Here is a 20265-nt window from a genome sequence, read left to right as displayed (position 1 = left end):
ACTTTACACTGCCGGTAGTGTAGGACTAGTTGCCTGCAATAGGTTTTAAAGTCAAATAGGTGCAAGAGTGGTTTAGAGAAATTCCTGAGTGAAGCATGAGGAAACCGTGGGCTACCCGGGGTACAAGCCCAGTCTCCCATAGGGGCACGGCCAGGGGACATGCTCTCCTGACACACGCCCTTAGAAGGTCGATCAGAGGCAGAAATTCTGGCCAGACCATTGTGCGGACGGGCGGCGGGCGGAGTGCAATTCCCATATTGTCAAGGACCCTGAACCAAATCCAGGCTACCTTCCGGAGCTAACCGTCCTCGATGTCACGTTACTAAACTGCAGGCCTAGGGATTATCCCTGTGTCACTCCCTCCTCCCCCACAATCGCAGTGTCCAGGTGGCTTTGTGAGTCACCCAGACCCTCCGTAATAAGCCCACCATGGGTGGGGCTGCCTCGCAGTTTCTCGCCCCTTCCCGCCCTGACTCAGCTCTCTTTTGATCTTCGAGCTCGGATTTCGTGCAGGCAGAAGCTGCCGCGGCGCCCGCCCCACTGGGCATGCTCAGTGCTCGCGCGGGCTGTGACGATCGCCAGGCAGCGCCCGGCCCAGCGCTCTGGGCAGCGGCGCGCGGGTCCCTTTAAATCAGGCTGGCCGGTTGCCAGGCAACGGCGCGGCCCGCGCTGGCCCTGCACTGCAGAGGCTCTGCCCGGGGTCGGTCCGGCCGGGTCGCGTTGGCCAGCGCCGAACCCAGAGCAGCCGTCCGCCGCTGGTGGCCGTCTTCAGGGAAGAGGGGCCAGGGCCCACCGGACCCCACCCAAGCCGCTAGGTATGTCTGCGCCCGGCCTGGCCGGGGCTCCCCAGGCTAGCCCCTCGCCCTCCCTGGGTGACCCGGGCGGAGGCAGCGCGCTCCCCGCCTCGATGCCCACTGCGGGTTTCTTCACCCTTTAGGGCCCCGGTCCGGAACTGGCGGGCGTTTGGGAGGGCAGGGGACAGGGTGTGGGACTAGGGGTGTGGAAGGAGGAGTGGGGTCAGGCCTCGCCCCTGCCCTCTCCCTGCCGGCCCGCCAGCAGAGGGTAGGGACTGGCGAGGTGGGAGGTGTCACCTGCGGTGGCGGCCCGGGCAGCACACTGACCCTAGCCAGCTCGTCTCCACTGGAAGCAGCGGTGGCAGGAGTTTAGTTAACCATTTACAGAGAAAACCCCCAAACTCTGCATGCTTAGATGCAGCTTTATAGCAAGAAAGTGACTTCCATACTAATAAAGTACTCGGCCTTTCGGAATTAAGGCGACTTCGTATCTTTTCTCCTAGAAGGAATTATTCCACACTAATAATAAAGAATTGGGGGTAAGACCCGTGCACAGGGCCCGGTTTTCAATGGTACTTTGCTTCGCTCTCAATATCGGCCAAACAATAGAGAAGACAATTTGTCCACTTGGCTCATATGTGAGGTCCATGAAAGATTAAGGCAAAAACCGGGATCACTTCCCTTTTTAATGATTTTTCAAAATAACTGGACTCTGGGGGAGGGAGGCAATGCCTTGGCTCCAGCCTCTGCTAACGCGGCTCTTGGCCTGCAGCTTACTAACAAGCATGCCGCTGTGGCCGCCAGTGGTGGCTCATTTGTTCAATAGTTGCTAAAGGTGAGGAGGTACCGCGTTGAATAAGATGTCACCATGATTCTTGTCCCATCTGATATTTACATTGCTTGGGGAAGGAAAACTTAGTGGTGTGATAGTTGGGAAATTGGGTTCACAAGTTAAAAAGAAAACTTGCTTCAAAGTGTCTGACATCGTATTTCAGGTAAGCCAAACAACATTAAGGCTATCACTTGTATGTAATTTTAAGCTACATCTCATATGAACACAGATTTGGGCATTTTGGTTAATTATATATTAACCAAAATATATAAAGTATGTTTTATATATAATATATTTTCTTTTTCAGTTCAATCTGGAGAAGGAGAACAGCGGCATCAGATAGAAGACCTTGGACGTCAGGAATTGTAAGTACCGTTTTGCTGGCTGATAGCTGGTTATGGAGGTTTAGAAGCACAGAGCCTCACCCAGTGTAAATCTTCCATCTTTTAACTAGACCATTAGTCTGCACTGTCAGTACACTATCAAAAAAACCTCTTAAAAATACAAAAGAAAAGTGTCCTGAAGACTTTAGGTGAGCCAAATAAACTTTAAGGGAAAAATAAAAGCCCTTTCCCTAAAATGTCACCCCCCAAAACCTCATAAGCCAAAAGAGAAGTTATAAGTACTTACAGAAACTCAATTAGAATCAAAACGTGGTAGGATTTTCAGGAAGAATATTAAGGGTCATTCATTCAACAAATATTTATTGAGGGCCACTATGTGTCAGGCAACAGCAGGGATACAAACATGAATAAGATGCCAGGAGATCACAGCGTATTGGTAAAATGAAACTATGTATGAAATGATGCAGAAGCACAAGAAAAACTCAGAGTGCAGAGTAATCCTTGATAATCTTCAAACTGATACCTCAGTTGTAATATTTCTAAGGTATTATTGGTGGCTCTGAAAAACACTGGGACATTTGGAAAGTTCATGGTAAAGCAATTGGTGATAAAAAATGCAAATCTCTTCGGATGTAGAAAAGACTACAACTCTTCTGCTTAGAATCAATTTAGCTTTGGAAATTTGGGGACGTCAACAATTTACAGGATTTAGGGCTAATTCTTCCATGAAGACGCAGGTCGAATTAATGTAAGATTCAAGTTTAAGTTCCCTCCTACTTACCTTAATAGTACTTCCTTTTTTTTTTTTCAAACTGACTTTTTCTGAGGTCTGATGACTTCAGGCTAGCAACTTGGAAGCACATATCTTTGGAGAAGGGTTGGGTTGTTTGACTGGTTTATGTTCCAAGGGAGGGTAAGGAAAATCTAAAAAAGAACAACCCATGGTGTATAGTATACTTTAAAATTGCTTCCATTTTCATTTTCAATAATTTCTCCTAACCACCTGGAAATAGGTATATTGTCCCTATATTACATCTGAAGAAACAGGTTCACAAAAGTTAAGTTTTCACATAGTTCTAAAGTGTGGGAGCCAAGATATCTGACTCCTTCAGTCTTTTTTTTTTTTTTTTACCATAGTCCACACTTAATTCCTTTCTCAAGAACTTTCTTTTCCTTCCCCACAATTTTGCATGGTAGAACATGTTTACCCACCTTCCTTCAGACAGCTTTGGGCAGTCCTCATTTTTGTATTTAATAGTTTCTGTAAACCAATGATTTTTGAAAGGCTGGGGAATGGAGAAGCTCCCCTAAAGGGAGCAGGTCAGAATCTTCTGGAGCAAGGAGAGGGGATAATGATGGCAGTGTTTTGTGCCTGGGAACAGTGGAAGCAGAAAAATAAGTTGAGAACTACTGCTTTTATGTGAGAACAGATTGGACAATTGAGCAAAGAAGCAAGGCCAGTGACTTTCTTTGAAACAGACGTTTTTTTTCCTGTCTTGGCCAAGCAGTTTTTCTGAGGGTTCGGAGAACCGAACCATGCAAGAATAATGGGAAAATGTTGCCTGGGCTAAGAAGGGCCTTTTGTCTTCCCCTTACTGCCCCATCACAGGTTGGAGATGACCTTTTCTAAACATCACTCCCAATTTACAAAGTTTGGGATGAAGCACTCTTGTGAGGTGGGAAAAAGCTTCTGGAGGTTTCCCAGTCCCTGCCTACCCCTGCTTGGAAGAATAATTGCATTTTGCAGACAGATCAAGATTTATGCAAAAGAGATGGTCCTGAAATTTTGAAATCAAATCTAATGTAAATGAGATAAGGCAAGAAAGAAAAGAGATCTTTGATTTTTATGTCATCAAATTTCCCTAAAGCATGTGGTTTAAAGTATAAATATTTTAGAACATAAATAATTAGATTTCACATATTTGATCACTTATCCATCTTAATATGAGCATATTCCCCAGGGCCCCATACCTTGAAAATGAAAATTAGATGGTTTTGTGGGGTTCTCCTTTCACAATAAACGGTGTATTACTTTCTGGAACTTTTTGAAGACATACATGCATTCACCCAAGATTTTTATGAAACAGTTTACCTAAAGATCCATAATAAGCGATCACTCTTTGCTTAGCTTTCAACAATTACATTATGTTATATGATATTACATTATAAATCCATTTTCAGTTTATTTTATCAGTGGTTCCCAAATTCTTTAGGTGAGTAGAAACCATTTCCATGAGTCAAGAAATTTCTGTACTCCACCAAAATGCCCTACTAGTTTGCCACTGCAAAAGTAAGTCACCAGAGGATGAATGATGATGTTTTCAGGGAGACACTAACTAGAACCGTCAGGTGTCCATTATCAGTTCATGTCAGACACAAATGAACAGATGTAGCCATATAATGGACAACCATGCCTTAACAGTGCAGTCCCAAGGACTTCGGGGGATCACTGGCTTAGAGGACCACTAATGTTGTTTTTGTCATATGACTTTATATTGTCTTCCTGTGTTTTCGTTTCTTTAAATTTTTCATTTCTCTTGGACCTCCTTCCCCTACCCTTCAGTCCTTCAACATCCGATATAGTGTTGGGTAGGCACTTGTAATAATAAATGACCCACTAAAAAGGCATGCTTATACTTTCAATAATGGCTCTGGTTTGATCGGCCTTATGCTGCGACAAATTACCTAATCAAGTATATTGAAAGCAAAATGGCTGCCACGCCAGGGTAGAGGAAGGAGTATCATTGTGTTAAAGCATATTTCTTGTCTTTGCCAGAGAATACTAATGTCATACTTGTTCTGCATAAAAAACAAACAACGCAATCTGTGAAGAGAAAATGAGCCTGGCACCTTTTACCCGCACTCTGGGCTTTGCCATACTCTGTGACTAGATTTGGGAACAAGCCCTTAAAGGATATCTTGCCAATGAAAGAGAAAAAAAAAGAAAGGAAGGAGGGAAGGGGGAAAGGGAAAGGGGAGGAAAGGAGAGAGAGAAAGAAAGGGAGAGAGAAAGAAGCAGCTCAGAGACCCCTTGACCCTGCCCTGTGTAAGCTATGGGAGGGAAATTCCAAAAGGCTTTTCAGACCTTTCTCTTTCTGGCCTTTGATATGTGACATGCAATTCTCCTTACCCTCCCCCCTTCCTTTTTCCTCTCTCCTTTTGTGGCCCTTTAAAAATACCTCAGCTCTGAAAATAGTGGGTTGTTTTCTTTCAATTTGTGGAATGAAACCTAACAGAAGAATACAGAGGAATTTTAGGATAAGCACTGACCTGAGAGACAGGGTCTCAGTTTTACCACTATAGGCTGTGTGGACTTGGACAAGTCACTTAACTTCTCTGAGCCTCAGTTATAAAATAAGTGGACTCTTCCCAGTTCTGTGAAAAGCATGGGCTGTATCAGGAAATTATACAGAGGCCCAGGGAAGAAACGTAGTGATGCTGGAATATATATATATATATATATATATATATATATATATATATATATATATATATGTTTTTAGCCAGAGATTTATGGGAGGGTTGGAGATAGAAGTCACTTTTTCAAGGTGCAAAATCATTAATGAAAAGAGCTTTCTATTTTAACCTTTCTCTATACCCAGACCTCTATCTCAGATTTGTCATTATTGCTAAGTTCATGTATAAAGTGGCCTCACCTTGCCCCTCTGCATACCACTTTCCTGATCAATCTCACCAATGCCTTTCATCCAGAATTAGGTAGGAAGAATAGTAATCTCTCTCCCATTGCTACCTGATTAGAAGCATTTTTAAACTTTTACAGAGTTGTCTGGTAAAAATTTGACTGCTAAACAATGTGACTGGGCTTCCCTGGTGGTGCAGTGCTTAAGAATCCGCCTGCCAATGCAGGGGGCACAGGTTCGAGCCCTGGTCTGGGATGATCCCACAAACCACAGAGCAACTAAGCCCATGCACCACAACTACTGAGCCTGCACTCTAGAGCCCGTGAGCCATAACTACTGAGCCCGCGTGCCACCACTACTGAAGCCTGCGTGCCCAGAGCCTGTGCTCCACAACAAGAGAAGCCACTGCAGTGAGAAGCCCGCGAACCAAAACGAACAGTAGCCCTCACTCACCACAACTAGAGAAAGCCCATGCACAGCAACGAAGACCCAACGCAGCCAAAAATAAATTAAATAAATAAATAAATAAATAAAAATGTGACTGGCAATTAGTATTGCCATCTTTTCTGTTTCTTCTGTTCCTTTCCTTTATGATCCCTGTAATAATTCCCAGCATTTGCATTCATATTTCTAGAGAGGAGAGCAAATGGGATTATGATCATCTTCCTCTTTAAGGACAGATAGATCATCGATACTTCTGGATGGTGACTAACAGAATAATAAAGTCATAACTGACTATTTCAAGAGAAAGGAGAGGATGCTCCAATGGCAAATACATACCATGAATTTCAAGTCTTGGCTTACTACTGTGGTCTGATTGACTAAACTTAAAGCTTGGGTTATGGCTTTTGAACCAATCATTTTAACACCTTCACTGAATATTTGTACCTTTTCCTTTCCTCAAAGCCAAATAGTTGTCAGTGGAGATGTATCCTTGGGTATAGAGTGAGTCCCTTCCCTCTTCTTTTGGGGGGAAGGTGTCAGGCATGTAGGTATCGAGTTTATTCTCTCATTGTCTGTAGTAAGAACAATTTGTTAGAATTTAAACTATACTTGTTAAAAAGAAAATAATCAAGAAATAATATGTAAAAAAGTGGTTATCTCAGGGCTACAGGACTATGAGGAAGATTTCTTTTGGTTTTTTCTTGTATGTGTGATTTTCTGTATTTTCCAAAGTTCTACGGATAACATGCACTACTATTAGCATCTTTATATAATATGAAATATTACAATTATTAAATATAATAATATAATATTACATTTATAATCTTTAATAATATTAAAGAAAATATTAATTAAAAAATAAACACAACTGCCATTTTTTGTTACCAAGATAAAATTACATTTGTGTTAATGGGAAAAATAGATGCAGGCATACTTTGATTTTTCTCGGTGGTAATCTTCCAACTATATTACAGCAAATTAATGTATAAAGTGAATAAAATGACCCCCTCCTTCTTCTTCCCACCCTTTGGCGGTAACTGCAGTTGCCAGTTTGCTGGCTTCAGATGCCAGTGGCCCTTCAGCATGTTGCTTGGGTCCTTCTTTCTCCCTTCTCTCAAAAGTAGTTACTGATCAAATGTTTCTGTTTTAGGAAAGCTGTATGTTATGGACTGTCTTTGAATAGGGAAGACTCCTTGAAACAAAATATGTATCCTCTAATTTTTGTAAATTTAGAAAATTAGCTGTGATTTAGTATGCTAAGTTTTCACCTAAAAACTATACTTGGAATCAGTATCTCGAGAAAAACCCATTTGGTGGCATTAATATTTTCAGTTGTTGACATTCGGTTCTCATCATGAAATTGCTGTCAAAATGGATAGAATTCTGTACACTTGGCAGTCTTGCCTAAAAGCAAAGCCCAAGACTGGAATAGCAGGAATTTACAGGTCAAGACAGAAGGGCGTTTGGCAGCGTTAGTCATAAGGAAGTCTGCATGGTATACTTTACCCAAAGCAGCTCACATTGCATTAAGCACTGATGTTTTAGTCACTTTAAAGAATGAATAAACAGTAGTCCAACCGAAAAGAACTAGAAAAAAAAAAACAGGCACATTGGAAGCACAGATTTAACTTATCAATATTAACCTATTAATTTAAAATCACTTTTACTGTTTTAAAGCAGTTGTTTTCATGCTGCTTTCTCATAGAATTATTTTCTTTACAATAAATAGCCAAGTGTGTCCATTTATTGGTTATATTTCATAGGATCAGAGAATTCTAAAACTGGAAAGGTCTGTAGAACTTAGCTAGTTTAGCCCTTTCCATTTATAAATGAGGGAACTGAGGCCCAAGTCACTCAGTGAGTTAGAGGGAGTGCCAGCCCTCAAATATTTAGGTTCTTTCACCCCTGAGCCAGGATTCTTAGTTCTTTCCACTACCCCGGCTGCCAGTGTAAATATGTGCCTTGATTTAAAATTTTGTTTTTCAGGAATTGGAAGAGGTGCCTGAAGAAATGGATGCTAGAAGAAAACACTGGAAGGAGAATATGTTTGCTGCTTTTTCTAGTGCACAGGATATTCTAGATGAGGCTTCTCAGCTTGAATCTTCTTCTGAACAAATGACTTTACGTAAGGCCAAGAGAATGGAAGGGATTTTTAATTTGTCTAGTAGAAAGTTTCAAGAAGAAAATAAATTTAAAAGGAAAGAAATTATTTCTCAACCAAATGAAAATGAACAAGAACCAAATTTAAGAGAGAGAAAGATAAACATTTCAAAGAATGAGGCAGACACAAATTCTGCCTCCTGTGAATCATCTAATTTGGACATTGCAACTGAAGAAAGCTTTAATAGTTCAGAAGAGCCTCTTAGCTGGGGTACAAAGGAATTATCAACTCCACCACGAAAAGACAAGAAGAAGAAATTCACTGGAGGAATGTCTCCAAAACTTCGCCTGAATCTTTTGAATGAAGAGCTGGAAGCGCTTAATATGAAATGCAGAAAAATAGAAGAGGAATTCGAAAATGCGGAAAAAGAACTTTTGAACTGCAAAAAAGAAGTCTCTTCAAAACCCCTAAATTTTCAAGAAGCAGGGATGGAAACTTCCAAGAAAGACTGGGAACTTCAAGCTTTAAGAAATGACCTCTCTGAAAAAGCAACAAATGTTAAAAACTTAACAGAAGAACTCCAGCAAGCCAAAGAGGTCATCCACAAGTTGAGCCTTGAGAACAAGTATTTAAAAGAAGCTGTTAGGAACTTAAAGCAGCAAACTGAGGTTGGAAATGCACTCCTAAAGGAAGAAGTGAAATTGTATTATGAATTAGAAATGGAAAAGATCCACGGAGAGCTCAGGGCCATCAGGAATGAACTGAGAGCGAAGACCACACATGCAAGAAACAACAGAGCCCTGGAGTTGTTTAGAAAATTCTTTGCTTCTGTAACGTCATCAGGTACCCCTGACAGCTTTATGGGGGATTTTTTTTTAAATAAAAAAGCCTTTCATTAGGCAAATGATTGAGCCAAATCAGTGTTTCTTGTGCTTTCTTTGTGTGCAGCTTAAAACATGTGTGATGGGATGTGATTTTCATGTTTGGTGAATCAAGATATCTGTGAAAGGTGTAGATGTTAACTTCAAAGCTTCTGCTTTCCCTTTCTAATGAATTTATTGCCAGAGTCCAAATAGAAATGAAGTTTTAGAAATCTCTTTACATATATATATATATATTTACTCAAAGACATGTAGTGATTCACCAAATCATTGATGAATACGGATCAACAGACATTTTGTGATCTTGTGAGCAATGTGTCCTTGGCACGTGAATATTCTTCCATCTGTATTCGTTGACATTAACAATAAAAATCTCATTTATTTGTGTAAGCATAACATGTGGGTATGGGTCTTCAAGCAGTCTGTTCAGACTCAGTGGAATACTAAAAATGTATCTGCTTTCCCTGAGATCTATCCTTAATTAGGCATATATAAATGTCTCCCCCCCAAATGCAGGTTTTTCCACCCTCCTGCTGTTTTCCCCATGCTTTCTCCCCTGACCTGGCCACAGTGCCCATAGACCAGAAGATGGCTTAGAGACACGGCTGTGACCTTGGCTACAGCCCTGATTTTGACAGCAATAGCTTTTGCCTTTTCTTAAATTGACCAGCAAGGGGCGTTATTGACACAGGTCTTCCAAAATTCTACCAGGGGAAAATTTATAAGTTTCCTGCCCAGTTTACGTCATCAGCTGGACAAGACTTGGGTGAAAGGTGTTGGATGTCATCTAGGTAAGCTGTTAGTGAGGTCTCTTGATTTATACAGGAATCCAGCCATGTTAAGAGCCTGGACAATGACAATTTCTTTTTTACTTTAAAAGAACAAACATGTACTGCGTCAGGCCTTTGGTGGAAACTATGGGCCAGTTGATTCTGTGCATTTGTTTGTATCAATCAAGGTTTTTTGTAATTGGAGCTCTATTTGCCTGGTATTTTTAAGTCCAATGAACCAAATGTAATTACAGACTGTGAAGGTGGGATACGATTGTAAGGGTTCAGGTATTTTCCCTGATGGGAGATCCCCAGCCTGGGAGTCTAGACACTTGGGTTCTAGGACCTGCTTTGTTATTAACTAGCTATTTAACCTTCTAGGCCTGAAAGTCCTCATCTGTAAAATGAAGGAGTAGATCTGTCATCCAGATTCTGTTCAGTTCTAACGTTCTGTGATTTCACCACAGTGATTTTAATCACAAGTGTAACTACCTGTGAGGAAGTAAAACCCCTACGGCATTGGAGACGTTCAGCTCTAATACTTCAGGGGATCTACTTTACAGACCTTCTCCTTTCAAAGGAAATATACAAAGGCTCTTGTTTATAGTTTGAACATCTCCAAGTACCGTGTCAATAATAAATCAGGAGAGGGAGTAAATGAGGTTATTCCTTCTCCTTTCTCTTGTTTCCTTTTTACTCACTAAGGTCGGGGAAGGCCCTGAATGGAGACAAACTAGGCTGACCTGGAGCTGAGCAGGGCTTGCCCGGCCTGGGACAATTGGACTGAATTCGAAGATAACAATCTTTGGAGCTTTCTGACTTAGTCCTGATAACTTCACCCAGGAGCTGGCAGCCTGCTCAAAGAGGAAGGTGACTTTCAGGTCTCTGATGGTCACTGCTGCCTGCCCAGGATCTAGGCACAAAAGCAGACTAGGAAATCTTTGCCCTGTTTGACTCTCTTCCTCATCACCCCCTTAAAGATTACCCCTTGGTCCTTGCCCCAGAAAGACCCTCAGCCCCTGAATGCTAGTATGCAGAGCAGCTTACATGTTTAAGATATTTCACAAATTGTATTAAGCTACTAGGCTCCATCCTCTTAGTATATTTCAATTTTTAAAGAGGAGCTTTTACTCCAGAATTTCTATCAACCAACCACACATTGAAAGTCTTTGGTGACAACTTGGTTTGGTTTATCTTGCATGAGTGTATGTGTGTGTGTGCATGTGTGTGCACACGCTTATGTGTGCTTGGGGGTCAGGGAAGGAGTGTGGTGTTAGGAGGTGCAGAAAAGACAAGTGCATGGCTTAGCTCAGCTCTTGGGTGGGGCGTTTGTATTTCTAGGATAGAACTGAAATACAGTTTCCTGATGAGACAGCCTGGGATGCTGAGCCCTAGCAAGGCTCTCCCTGTGGAAAGGCCCTTTAGACAGCCTAGATCCAGACACTATCCAGGGAGACAATGTACAGTCAGGAGAGCCAACAGTTTGGAGCTGGGAAGGGCTCACATCTTTTTTTTTTTGCGGGGGTCGGGGGTTGTGCCACGTGGCCTGTGGGATCTTAGTTCCCCGACCAGGGATCAAACCCACGCCCCCTGCACTGGAAGTGCAGAGTCTTAACTACCGGACCTCCAGGGAAGTCCCAGGATCACATCTTTTGATGCTTTAATTTTTAAAAGCAGGGCTGCAACAAGCTGGGAGAAAGCTGAGAAGTTACTGTTCGTCTTCATGGGCAGATGGGAACAGCCGTGGGTTGAACTGGCTTAAAGAACCAGAATCAAGGCAGATGCAAATTCTGTCCCATTGTCTCTGTAATCACACTCGTGTGATTGTGGGCATTAGGTGGCCGCCAATTTAGATCAGAACATATCATCACTGTACCTTCTATTCTATTGAACGGGCGACGTGGAGGTGTTTTTTTAACGGAATTGGCACATCAGGCCACTCATCCCTTTAATCTGTTGGGTAAAATATTTGAAATCAGCAATGCAACTGCACACCATTCCCTATCAACTCCCAATTCTGTACTTATTCAGAAGCATGGGCTCTAGGAATAGCTGCTTCACCTTGAGTTTATAACCCAGTTCTAGAAACATTTGCTGAGCCATTATTACTGTAGTTAATCACTGCTAAGACACACTTAAAAAATATATATAGACATCCTTGAATTTGGGACACATCTTTAAATTGATGGCATGCCATAGTATAATTGTCAGTGTTTGTTTTTTTAAATCTCTCTTAGTGGTTCATAAAATAATGGTGTATCTTACAATAATTGGAGTTTTAGATTTGATGAAATGTGGTATGTGCTAGGCCATGGATATGGGGATAAAAGGATTTATGAATAAGACGGGTCTCTGACCTCAAGGACCTTACTTATACAACTAACTAAAACAATGTGGCAAGGGCTCTACTAGCAGTGCTAATACAAAGTGCTGTGGGAACACAGAGGAATATCAATTAATTCTGCCTGTGGGGCTGGGAAGGACTTCATAAAGGAGGTGACATTTGAGCTGGGCCTTGAAGGATAAGAAGGATTTTTCCAAGCAAAGCATGGGGGCAGGGGTGGGGGCATTTCTGGAATGTGAATGTGGAAGCTCTATTTGGCTTCAAAGAAAACTCTTAACAGCAATGAATTACAATGCTGTGATGTTACATTCTGCTGACTACATTTTAAAGTCCTGTGTGAGATTCTACTCTGAAAACTACCTGCATTCCAACCCTTTGCAGATAAACTGGAGAATGAAGTTATCATGACATAAACACGAGGTTCCAGATAACAAACTGCAGGAAAAAGATTTTGCTGGTGCCACTGTACCTTTGGCTGCCATCATCTTTTTTTTCGAAACAAAAGACCTAAGAGATTTTGGTCATAGTATTCAGGTAAGTCCACTGTGAGTGGTTTGGTTTCAAAGAGATGTATGAAACAGAAACACCACAGTTGCTCTTCTCTCCAAGAAGCAGTATAGCACAGAGATCAAGTGCACCAACTTTGGTTATCCACTTACTAGCTGTGTGACCTTGGTCAAATTGCATGAGTCCCTGTAGCTCAGTTTTCTCACTTTGCAGGATGGAGTTAATAAATAATGTTGTTGGGAGGATAAGACAAGATCACATATAGTCAATAAATGTCACCATTATTGTTATTATTATTATTATGTAACTGACAAGGGGAAATTGACCAAGTTCGTCTGTCTCCTTCCAGCTATTATCCTCACTAAGCTTTTTACACTTACTGACCCTCAAATTGTGTTCTCTGGAGAGGATATGATAAACTCATTCATAAGATGTGTATCAATGATGTGTGATATATTGGGGAAGATAGAACAAGTTGCAGGGAGGATATTTTTATTTCATTAGTATATGAAGCCTTAAGCCAAAGTAGTGAATCTGTCATGATAGACTTTCTGGCCTCAAGACAGATCCTATAAAGGGAATTTTCTTGGGTCAGAGCCCAGTCAACCCCCCTCCAGTCAGGTCGGTGTGAGGCTGGCCCCTGGCTTTGGCAGGCAGAATACCAGAAGGAGGAAGAAAGCCCTGCTCTAGTGCTCCAGTGGGAAAAAGCTCATCTAGGAAGAGGGAATGGAGACAAGAGAGGCTATTATAGTATTTTTCATTTCCCCTTGGCACAGGGAGCCAGGCAGCTGGGGACCCACTACTACAGCTGCTCAGATAAGAATAAGTCATTGTCTTGTTCTTTGTACTCATAAGACACTGAAGCTGTGGTTCCCCATGTATTGTAGGTGTGCCCTCCTGTCCATCTTTCCATACTGAGTATCAAGGTGGTGTCTCCCCTGTTGAGTGGCCAGAGCTACTGTTCACAGAGTCTCTCTCTCTCACACACACACACTCTCACTCTCACTCTCCCTCTAGTTCTTGCTCTCTCTTTCTCGTGCATTCTCTTTCTCACCATTGATCACACCCAAACTTTTGATGATTGCAGCGTTTCAGTGGGCTCAGGTTGCGTTTCCCAGGAGACTCAGTTTATACGTGGTTCTCTGAGGATGTGTCCTGGGGTAACCTTGAAGCATTTCTTTGGCCTTTCAGCCCATGCCTGTTGACTCCACAATAGGTGTTGTCATGTATATTCCAGACCATGATAGGAAACATAACCTGAGAGATTCTTCTTATGTCACTAGTACTGTAGCCTGCATTTGGACTGTTGGTTAGAGCCTAGTTTATTATGTGTCACACACTTCCATGTACATCATCTTCTGTAATCTGCACAAAAATCCTTGATCATCAGATGAGAAACCAAGGCTCAGAGATACTAAATGACTTATTCAATATCACAGTAAGTAGTAGATCTGGGATTCAAACCCAGCCTGTCCAACTCCACATACAATGTTTGTTCCATTATATCAGGCCACCTTTTGTACTAAAATGAATGAACCAAAGGTTCAGTCGCCATAGAGGTTATTCAACTTTCTCAAAGGTAAACTGGTTTATTGCTTCAATCTGGACTCAACTTGAGTCAGCCATCTCTTAAATGGCTAGGCTGCGTAGTGAAGATGCATCTCATTATTGGAAAGACCATAAAGTATACATCTTCTGATGATGGGTTATTAGGTCTACATGAAGGACACAGCACCGAGTAACATAAACAAAAACAGTTGAAATATGAAGCCCAATTGACATCTCTCTAAAATAGCTCCAGAACTGATGGAACCAAACTGATTAACTACAAGGGGTCTCTGACACTCACTGTAGCTTTGGGGTCTGATTTTTTATTCTTTATAATTCAAAATTATTTATCATATTTCACCCATTTTTGCCCATTGGATCTTTGCTTCCTAAAGTGTTTTCATTGAAAGTGGACTACTTGTTAAGAAAAAAAAAAAACCTGCTCTAAGCCCCCTTACTGCTTAGAACGTGTTAAGTATGCTTGATGATTTATATATTTCCCTCTTATTCTCTCCTTGTTGCCCTGGTAAATTTCTCAAAGTTACAACAGAGGAATCATATTCTGTTCACTCATAACTGAAACAGTTCTTGGAAAAACCATTTCAAGATCTCTTTATTAAAATATCTTCAATAACAAGACAAAATGTTTTCTTTAAATTTACAAATTTATTCAAGATTTTACAAAACAACATCTCTTCATATAATGAAGTAGAAGAAATCTGGAGAGCTGCTCTTGGCATTCATAAATGTGGGTTATGTCAGCAGAGAGCCTGGAGGGCATTTCTGGTTTTGAGGTAATCAACCTTTTAAAATGCATAATATACTTTTATGTGGTTTTAATGAGTACAAAAAATATATTTGCATGTAACATAAGGACTTTTCTCCCATAATACACGACTTATCTGAAATCTTTTCCTTTGGGTATATATTAATGCATGTTTATAAATAAACAACCGTGAGTTGAAGGGCTCCAGTTCGTAGTTTGTGCCAGGGCAGGGCAGTGTCCTAGAAAAATCATGAGATGTGGAGTTTGTCCCGTTGGATTCACTGGTAGAAGATGGAGTTTGGGATGCCAGAAGTTTATGGGGGATCAACACCTGTGAAGGAAAAGGGGAGGAAGCAGCATTGAGCAGAGAGGGAATTGCCATGCAAACAACAAAATCTCGTCAACTGGGCAGGGAGCTCTGGAGTCTTATCCATCAAAGTGATCCCTGTTGGGTGGAAATGGCTGGGCCTTTGTACCCCCCGCCTCGTTTGGTCACCAAATGCGGGCTTCCTCTGGAAGGCAGAGTGGCTCTCTGTGGATAACGCAGCCCCTGAATGAGCTGATGGCTGGAGATGGTCTGCTGCCCTCACTCCCCTGTTGGGCAGTGAGTTCTCCCTTTAGGGAGACCTGGGGTGTGCATCTTTGAATCTACCACCCTCCATCCCTGTCACCTCTCTTTCCGGCTTTTTTCGGGCCTCTCTTCCAGAGGGGAAACTTACAAGTGTGATGCTCGTGGGACTAACTACAGCACCCACCTCCGCAGCTGTTCTTGGGGCTGCAATTGTCACTCAGCACCTCCTTCCTTCACTATCAGTTCTAGATCACGCTCGCCCTGAGCTACCGCCCTCTGGTGGCCTCAGTGTCTTACTGGCGGGCCTGACCCAGATTCGCATCTTTGAAGGGACTGAGCCGCTGGTCATTATGCCCTTCTCAGGCTGGGGCTGCCGTACCTGTCCACCTACAGTCACCATTGTGCAAGGGAGTACTAACATAGGCCCAAGTGGCAGCATAGTTCCACACGTGCTTCTTCATGTCCCCATTGTGTAACAGCGGCCCTACCTCCTGATAATGAGTCCATTACCCCTGCCATGTTAGTGACCCCTCTTCTGGCCTGCTGGGAACTGGACACAAGGAGCCTAAAGGGCTTAGGCAGCAGCTGTAGCTTAGAATTCAATAGGATTCTTACTGTGACCCCAGAAAAAAATGCCTCCTTTGGAGACCAGGTCCTCTAGTCCTATAGAGTTACAGGGAAGGTGAGCACAAAGTCCCTGCATTAAGCAGGAGTCAAGCAGAGAAGTAGAATGATTAAGAGATTTTACTTTTATATCCATACCTATATCACCTACATTTCTCTATCTACCTACCTACCTACCTACCTATCTATCATCTATAGATAGAGACATCATAGATTTTACCTTTACTCAATTGTATTAAGTTAAACAGTCTCTGTAAGCTTCACAGCTAATGCTGGGGCTTGAAGTCGGCCGGGCAGTCGGGAGGGGCAATGAACATGAAGTGGGGGAGATCAAGGACAACTAGAACCCAGAAGCATGAGCTGGAACCCAGGAGGATGAACTGGAGTCTGTATCAGTCTCTCATTTCTTCCAAATTTGATAAGCTCGTGCTCCTTGCCCATGACTACACACACGCCTGGCCCTGGTCTAGAAGTCTGAAAAGATGAAGGAGGATTGAGGGGAGAGTGTAGTGGCAGCCACAGGCCTGGGGGTTGCCCGTCACCAGAGAGGTGAACCGATAGTGACAATGTACGTGAGCTGAAACTGTACCTGGTGCCCCTGCACTGAATTTCCAGAAGAGAAGCTCTATGGCTCCTGCTTCACCAAAGCCCATCAAATCTGCAGAACATCCCACAAGTAAGAGAATTCTGGGAAATGTAGTTCAATCTAGGCAAGTTGTCACATTACAAACCTACTGGATCTCTCAGTGGGTCATTAGAAGTAATGGTAATTGGAACCACTCTTGCTTCTACCCCTCGATCCCCAGACCGTGGTATTCTTTCAGTTGAGAACACAGTGCCTACATAGACATTTCTCCAAAGATATACAGATTGCCAACAAACACATGAAGGAATGCTCAACATCATTAATCATTAGAGAAATTCAAAACTACAATAAAAAAAAGGAAAAACAAAAAACAAAACAAAAAAAAAAACTACAATGAAGTATCACCTCACACCAGTCAGAATGGCCATCATCAAAAAATGTACAAACAATAAATGCTGGAGAGGGTGTGGAGAAATAGGAACCCTCTTGCGCCGTTGGTGGGAATGTAAATTGATACAGCCACTATGGAGAATTGTATGGAGGTTCCTTAAAAAATTAAAAATAGAATTACCATATGACCCAGCAATCCCACTACTGGGCATATACCCTTAGAAAACCATAATTCAAAAAGAGTCACGTACCACAATGTTCATTGCAGCTCTATTTACAATAGCCAGGACATGGAAGCAACCTAAGTGTGCATTGACAGATGAATGGATAAAGAAGATGTGGCACATATATACAATGGAATATTACTCAGCCATAAAAAGAAACAAAATTGAGTTATTTGTAGAGAGGTGGATGGACCTAGAGACTGTCATACAGAGTGAAGTAAGTCAGAAAGAGAAAAAGAAATACCATATGCTAACACATATATATGGAATCTAAAAAAAAATAAAATGGTTATGAAGAACCTAGGGGCAGGATGGGAATAAAGACACAGACCTACTAGAGAATGGACTTGAGGACACGGGGAGGGGGAAGGGTAAGCTTGGATGAAGTGAGAGAGTGGCATGGACGTATATACACTATCAAATGTAAAATAGATAGCTAGTGGGAAGCAGCCACATAGCACAGGGAGATCAGCTTGGTGCTTAGTGACCACCTAGAGGGGTGGGATAGGGATAGTGGGAGGGAGACGCAAGAGGGGGGAGATATGGGGATATATGTATATGTATAGCTCATTCACTTGGTTATAAAGCAGAAACTGACACACCATTGTACAACAATTATATTCCAATAAAGATGTTAAAAAAAAAAGGATGAGGGCTTCCCTGGTGGCGCAGTGGTTGAGAATCTGCCTGCCAATTCAGGGGACACAGGTTCGAGCCCTGGTCCGGGAAGATCCCACATGCCGCAGAGCAACTAAGCCCGTGTGCCACAACTACTGAGCCTGCGCTTTAGAGCTTGTGAGCCACAACTACTGAAGCCTGCGTGCCTAGAGCCCATGCTCCACGACAAGAAAAGCTACAGCAATGAGAAGCCCATGAACCACAACGAAGAGTAGCCCCTGCTCTCCACAACTAGAGAAAGCCCGCACGCAGCAACGAAGACCCAACACAGCCAAAAATAAATAAAATAATTTTTTTTAAAAAAAGGTTGATATCATATATCAATATTTGAAAAGTTGCATACATTTTGAAAACAGGAGAAGAAATAGAAACCAGGTAAAACATACTTTTAGCAAAAGGCTCAGAAATATTTTTTGAAAACAAGAGGAGTCAGAAGAACGAAAGGAGTATAATAGTGAATATATTAATGAGTTTATAAATTTCATTCAAAATAAGGCTTCTTCTGTTTGTTGTCTTTTTTTAAATTAAATATGTGATTTTGGGGGCTGCTTTCATTTTCGATAGATAACCACTTTCAAAATATTTAAACTAATTTTGACTGTATTTATCATGATATTTCCAACTAATATTGTATGCATGTTATCATTTCTTGATTTGTCCATCTGAGACATTATCCATTCACTTTTCTTTTTCTTGTTAAAAGTATATATTGAAGGTCTATTATATTCATTGTGCTAGAGCTTAAACATGACATAAAAAATAAACCATGGTTTATCAAGGTTTTTATAGTTTCAAGTTCTTTATAATTTAGGAACTGAGTCAAGAACACAAAAGTTAATACATTAAAAACATAGGACTTCCCTGGTGATCAAGTGGTTAAGCTCCACGCTTCCACTGCAGGGGACACAGTTTCGATCCCTGGTTGGGGAAGTTCTGCATGCCGTGAAGCGTGGCCAAAAAAGAAAAGTATATATATATACATATATATATATATATATATATAATTATTATATTTCAATGTAAGGCATATACATGTTCTTTAGCACTATTCCCTAAATACCTCTTGCATTATCCTGATTTCATTTTTTTTCTTTTTTTTGCGGTACGCGGGCCTCTCACTATTGTGGCCTCTCCTGCTGTGGAGCACAGGCTCCGGACGCGCAGGCTCAGCGGCCATGGCTCACGGGCCCAGCCACTCCGCAGCATGTGGGATCTTCCCAGACCGGGGCATGAACCCGTGTCCCCTGCATCGGCAGGCAGACTCTCAACCACTGCGCCACCAGGGAAGCCCTCCTCTCCCATTATTAACCTCCCCCACCAGAGTGGCATATTTGTTACAACTGATGAACCTACCTTGACATGTAATCGTGCAAATCCATAGTTTACGTTACCATTCCTCTTGGTATTGTGCATTCTATGGGTTTAGGTAAATGTATAATGATAGGTATCCACCATTATAGTATGATACAGACTATTTTCACTGCCCTAAAAATCCACTGTGCTCTGCCTGTTCATCCATTTTCCTCTCACCCCCGCCCCAACCCCTGGCAACCACCGATGTTTTTTTGTCACCACAGTTTTGCCTTTTCCAGAGTGTCATTTAGCTGGAATTATACAATATGTAGCCTTTTCAGATTGACTTCTTTCACTTAGTCATATACATTTAAGCTTGTTCCATGTATTTTCATGACTTGAGAGCTCATTTTTTAACATTGTTAAAAATAATATTATTATATTAATAATATTCCATTTCTCTGATGACACATGATGTGGAGCATCTTTTCATATGTTTATCTGCAGTCGTTATATCCTCTTCAGTGAGGTGTCTGTTAAGGTCCTTGGCCCACTTTTTTATTGTCTTTTTTTTTTTCTTACCGTTGAGTTGTAAGAGTTCTTTGTATATTTTGGATAACAATCTTTTATCAGATGTGTCTTTTGCAAATACTTTCTCCCATTGCATGAGTTGCCTTTTTACTGTTGTTATTGTCTTTGGATGCACAAAATTTTAAATTTTTCTTGAAGTCCAACTTGTCTGTTTTTTCTCTTGTTGCCTGTGTGTTTAGTGTCATATCCAAGAAATCACTGTCAAATTCAATGTTGTGAAACTTTTGCGCTATGTTTTCTTCTAAGAATTTTACAGTTTTATGTCTTACATTTAGGTCTTTGATTCATTTTGGCTTAATTTTTGTATATGGTGTAGGTAAAGATCCAACTTCATTC

The 20265-nt window shown here is 41.6% G+C and overlaps 1 protein-coding gene across 1 annotated transcript; it reads left to right on the top strand.

Moving 5' to 3' along the window:
* Positions 1 to 415: 415 nt before the first annotated feature.
* CCDC160 (coiled-coil domain containing 160) lies at positions 416 to 9073 on the top strand. The gene is made up of 3 exons (XM_081221825.1): positions 416 to 815; positions 1934 to 1991; positions 8042 to 9073. Exon 3 carries the CDS (start codon positions 8066 to 8068, stop codon positions 9053 to 9055), a length of 990 nt encoding a protein of 329 aa, XP_081077951.1. The 5' UTR covers positions 416 to 815; positions 1934 to 1991; positions 8042 to 8065; the 3' UTR covers positions 9056 to 9073.
* The last annotated feature ends 11192 nt before the right edge of the window (positions 9074 to 20265 follow it).

Source organism: Mesoplodon bidens, assembly GCF_964165515.1.
Source record: "Mesoplodon bidens genome assembly, chromosome: X".
Lineage (NCBI taxonomy): Eukaryota > Metazoa > Chordata > Mammalia > Artiodactyla > Ziphiidae > Mesoplodon > Mesoplodon bidens.
This window is presented reverse-complemented; position numbering and strand designations above follow the sequence as displayed.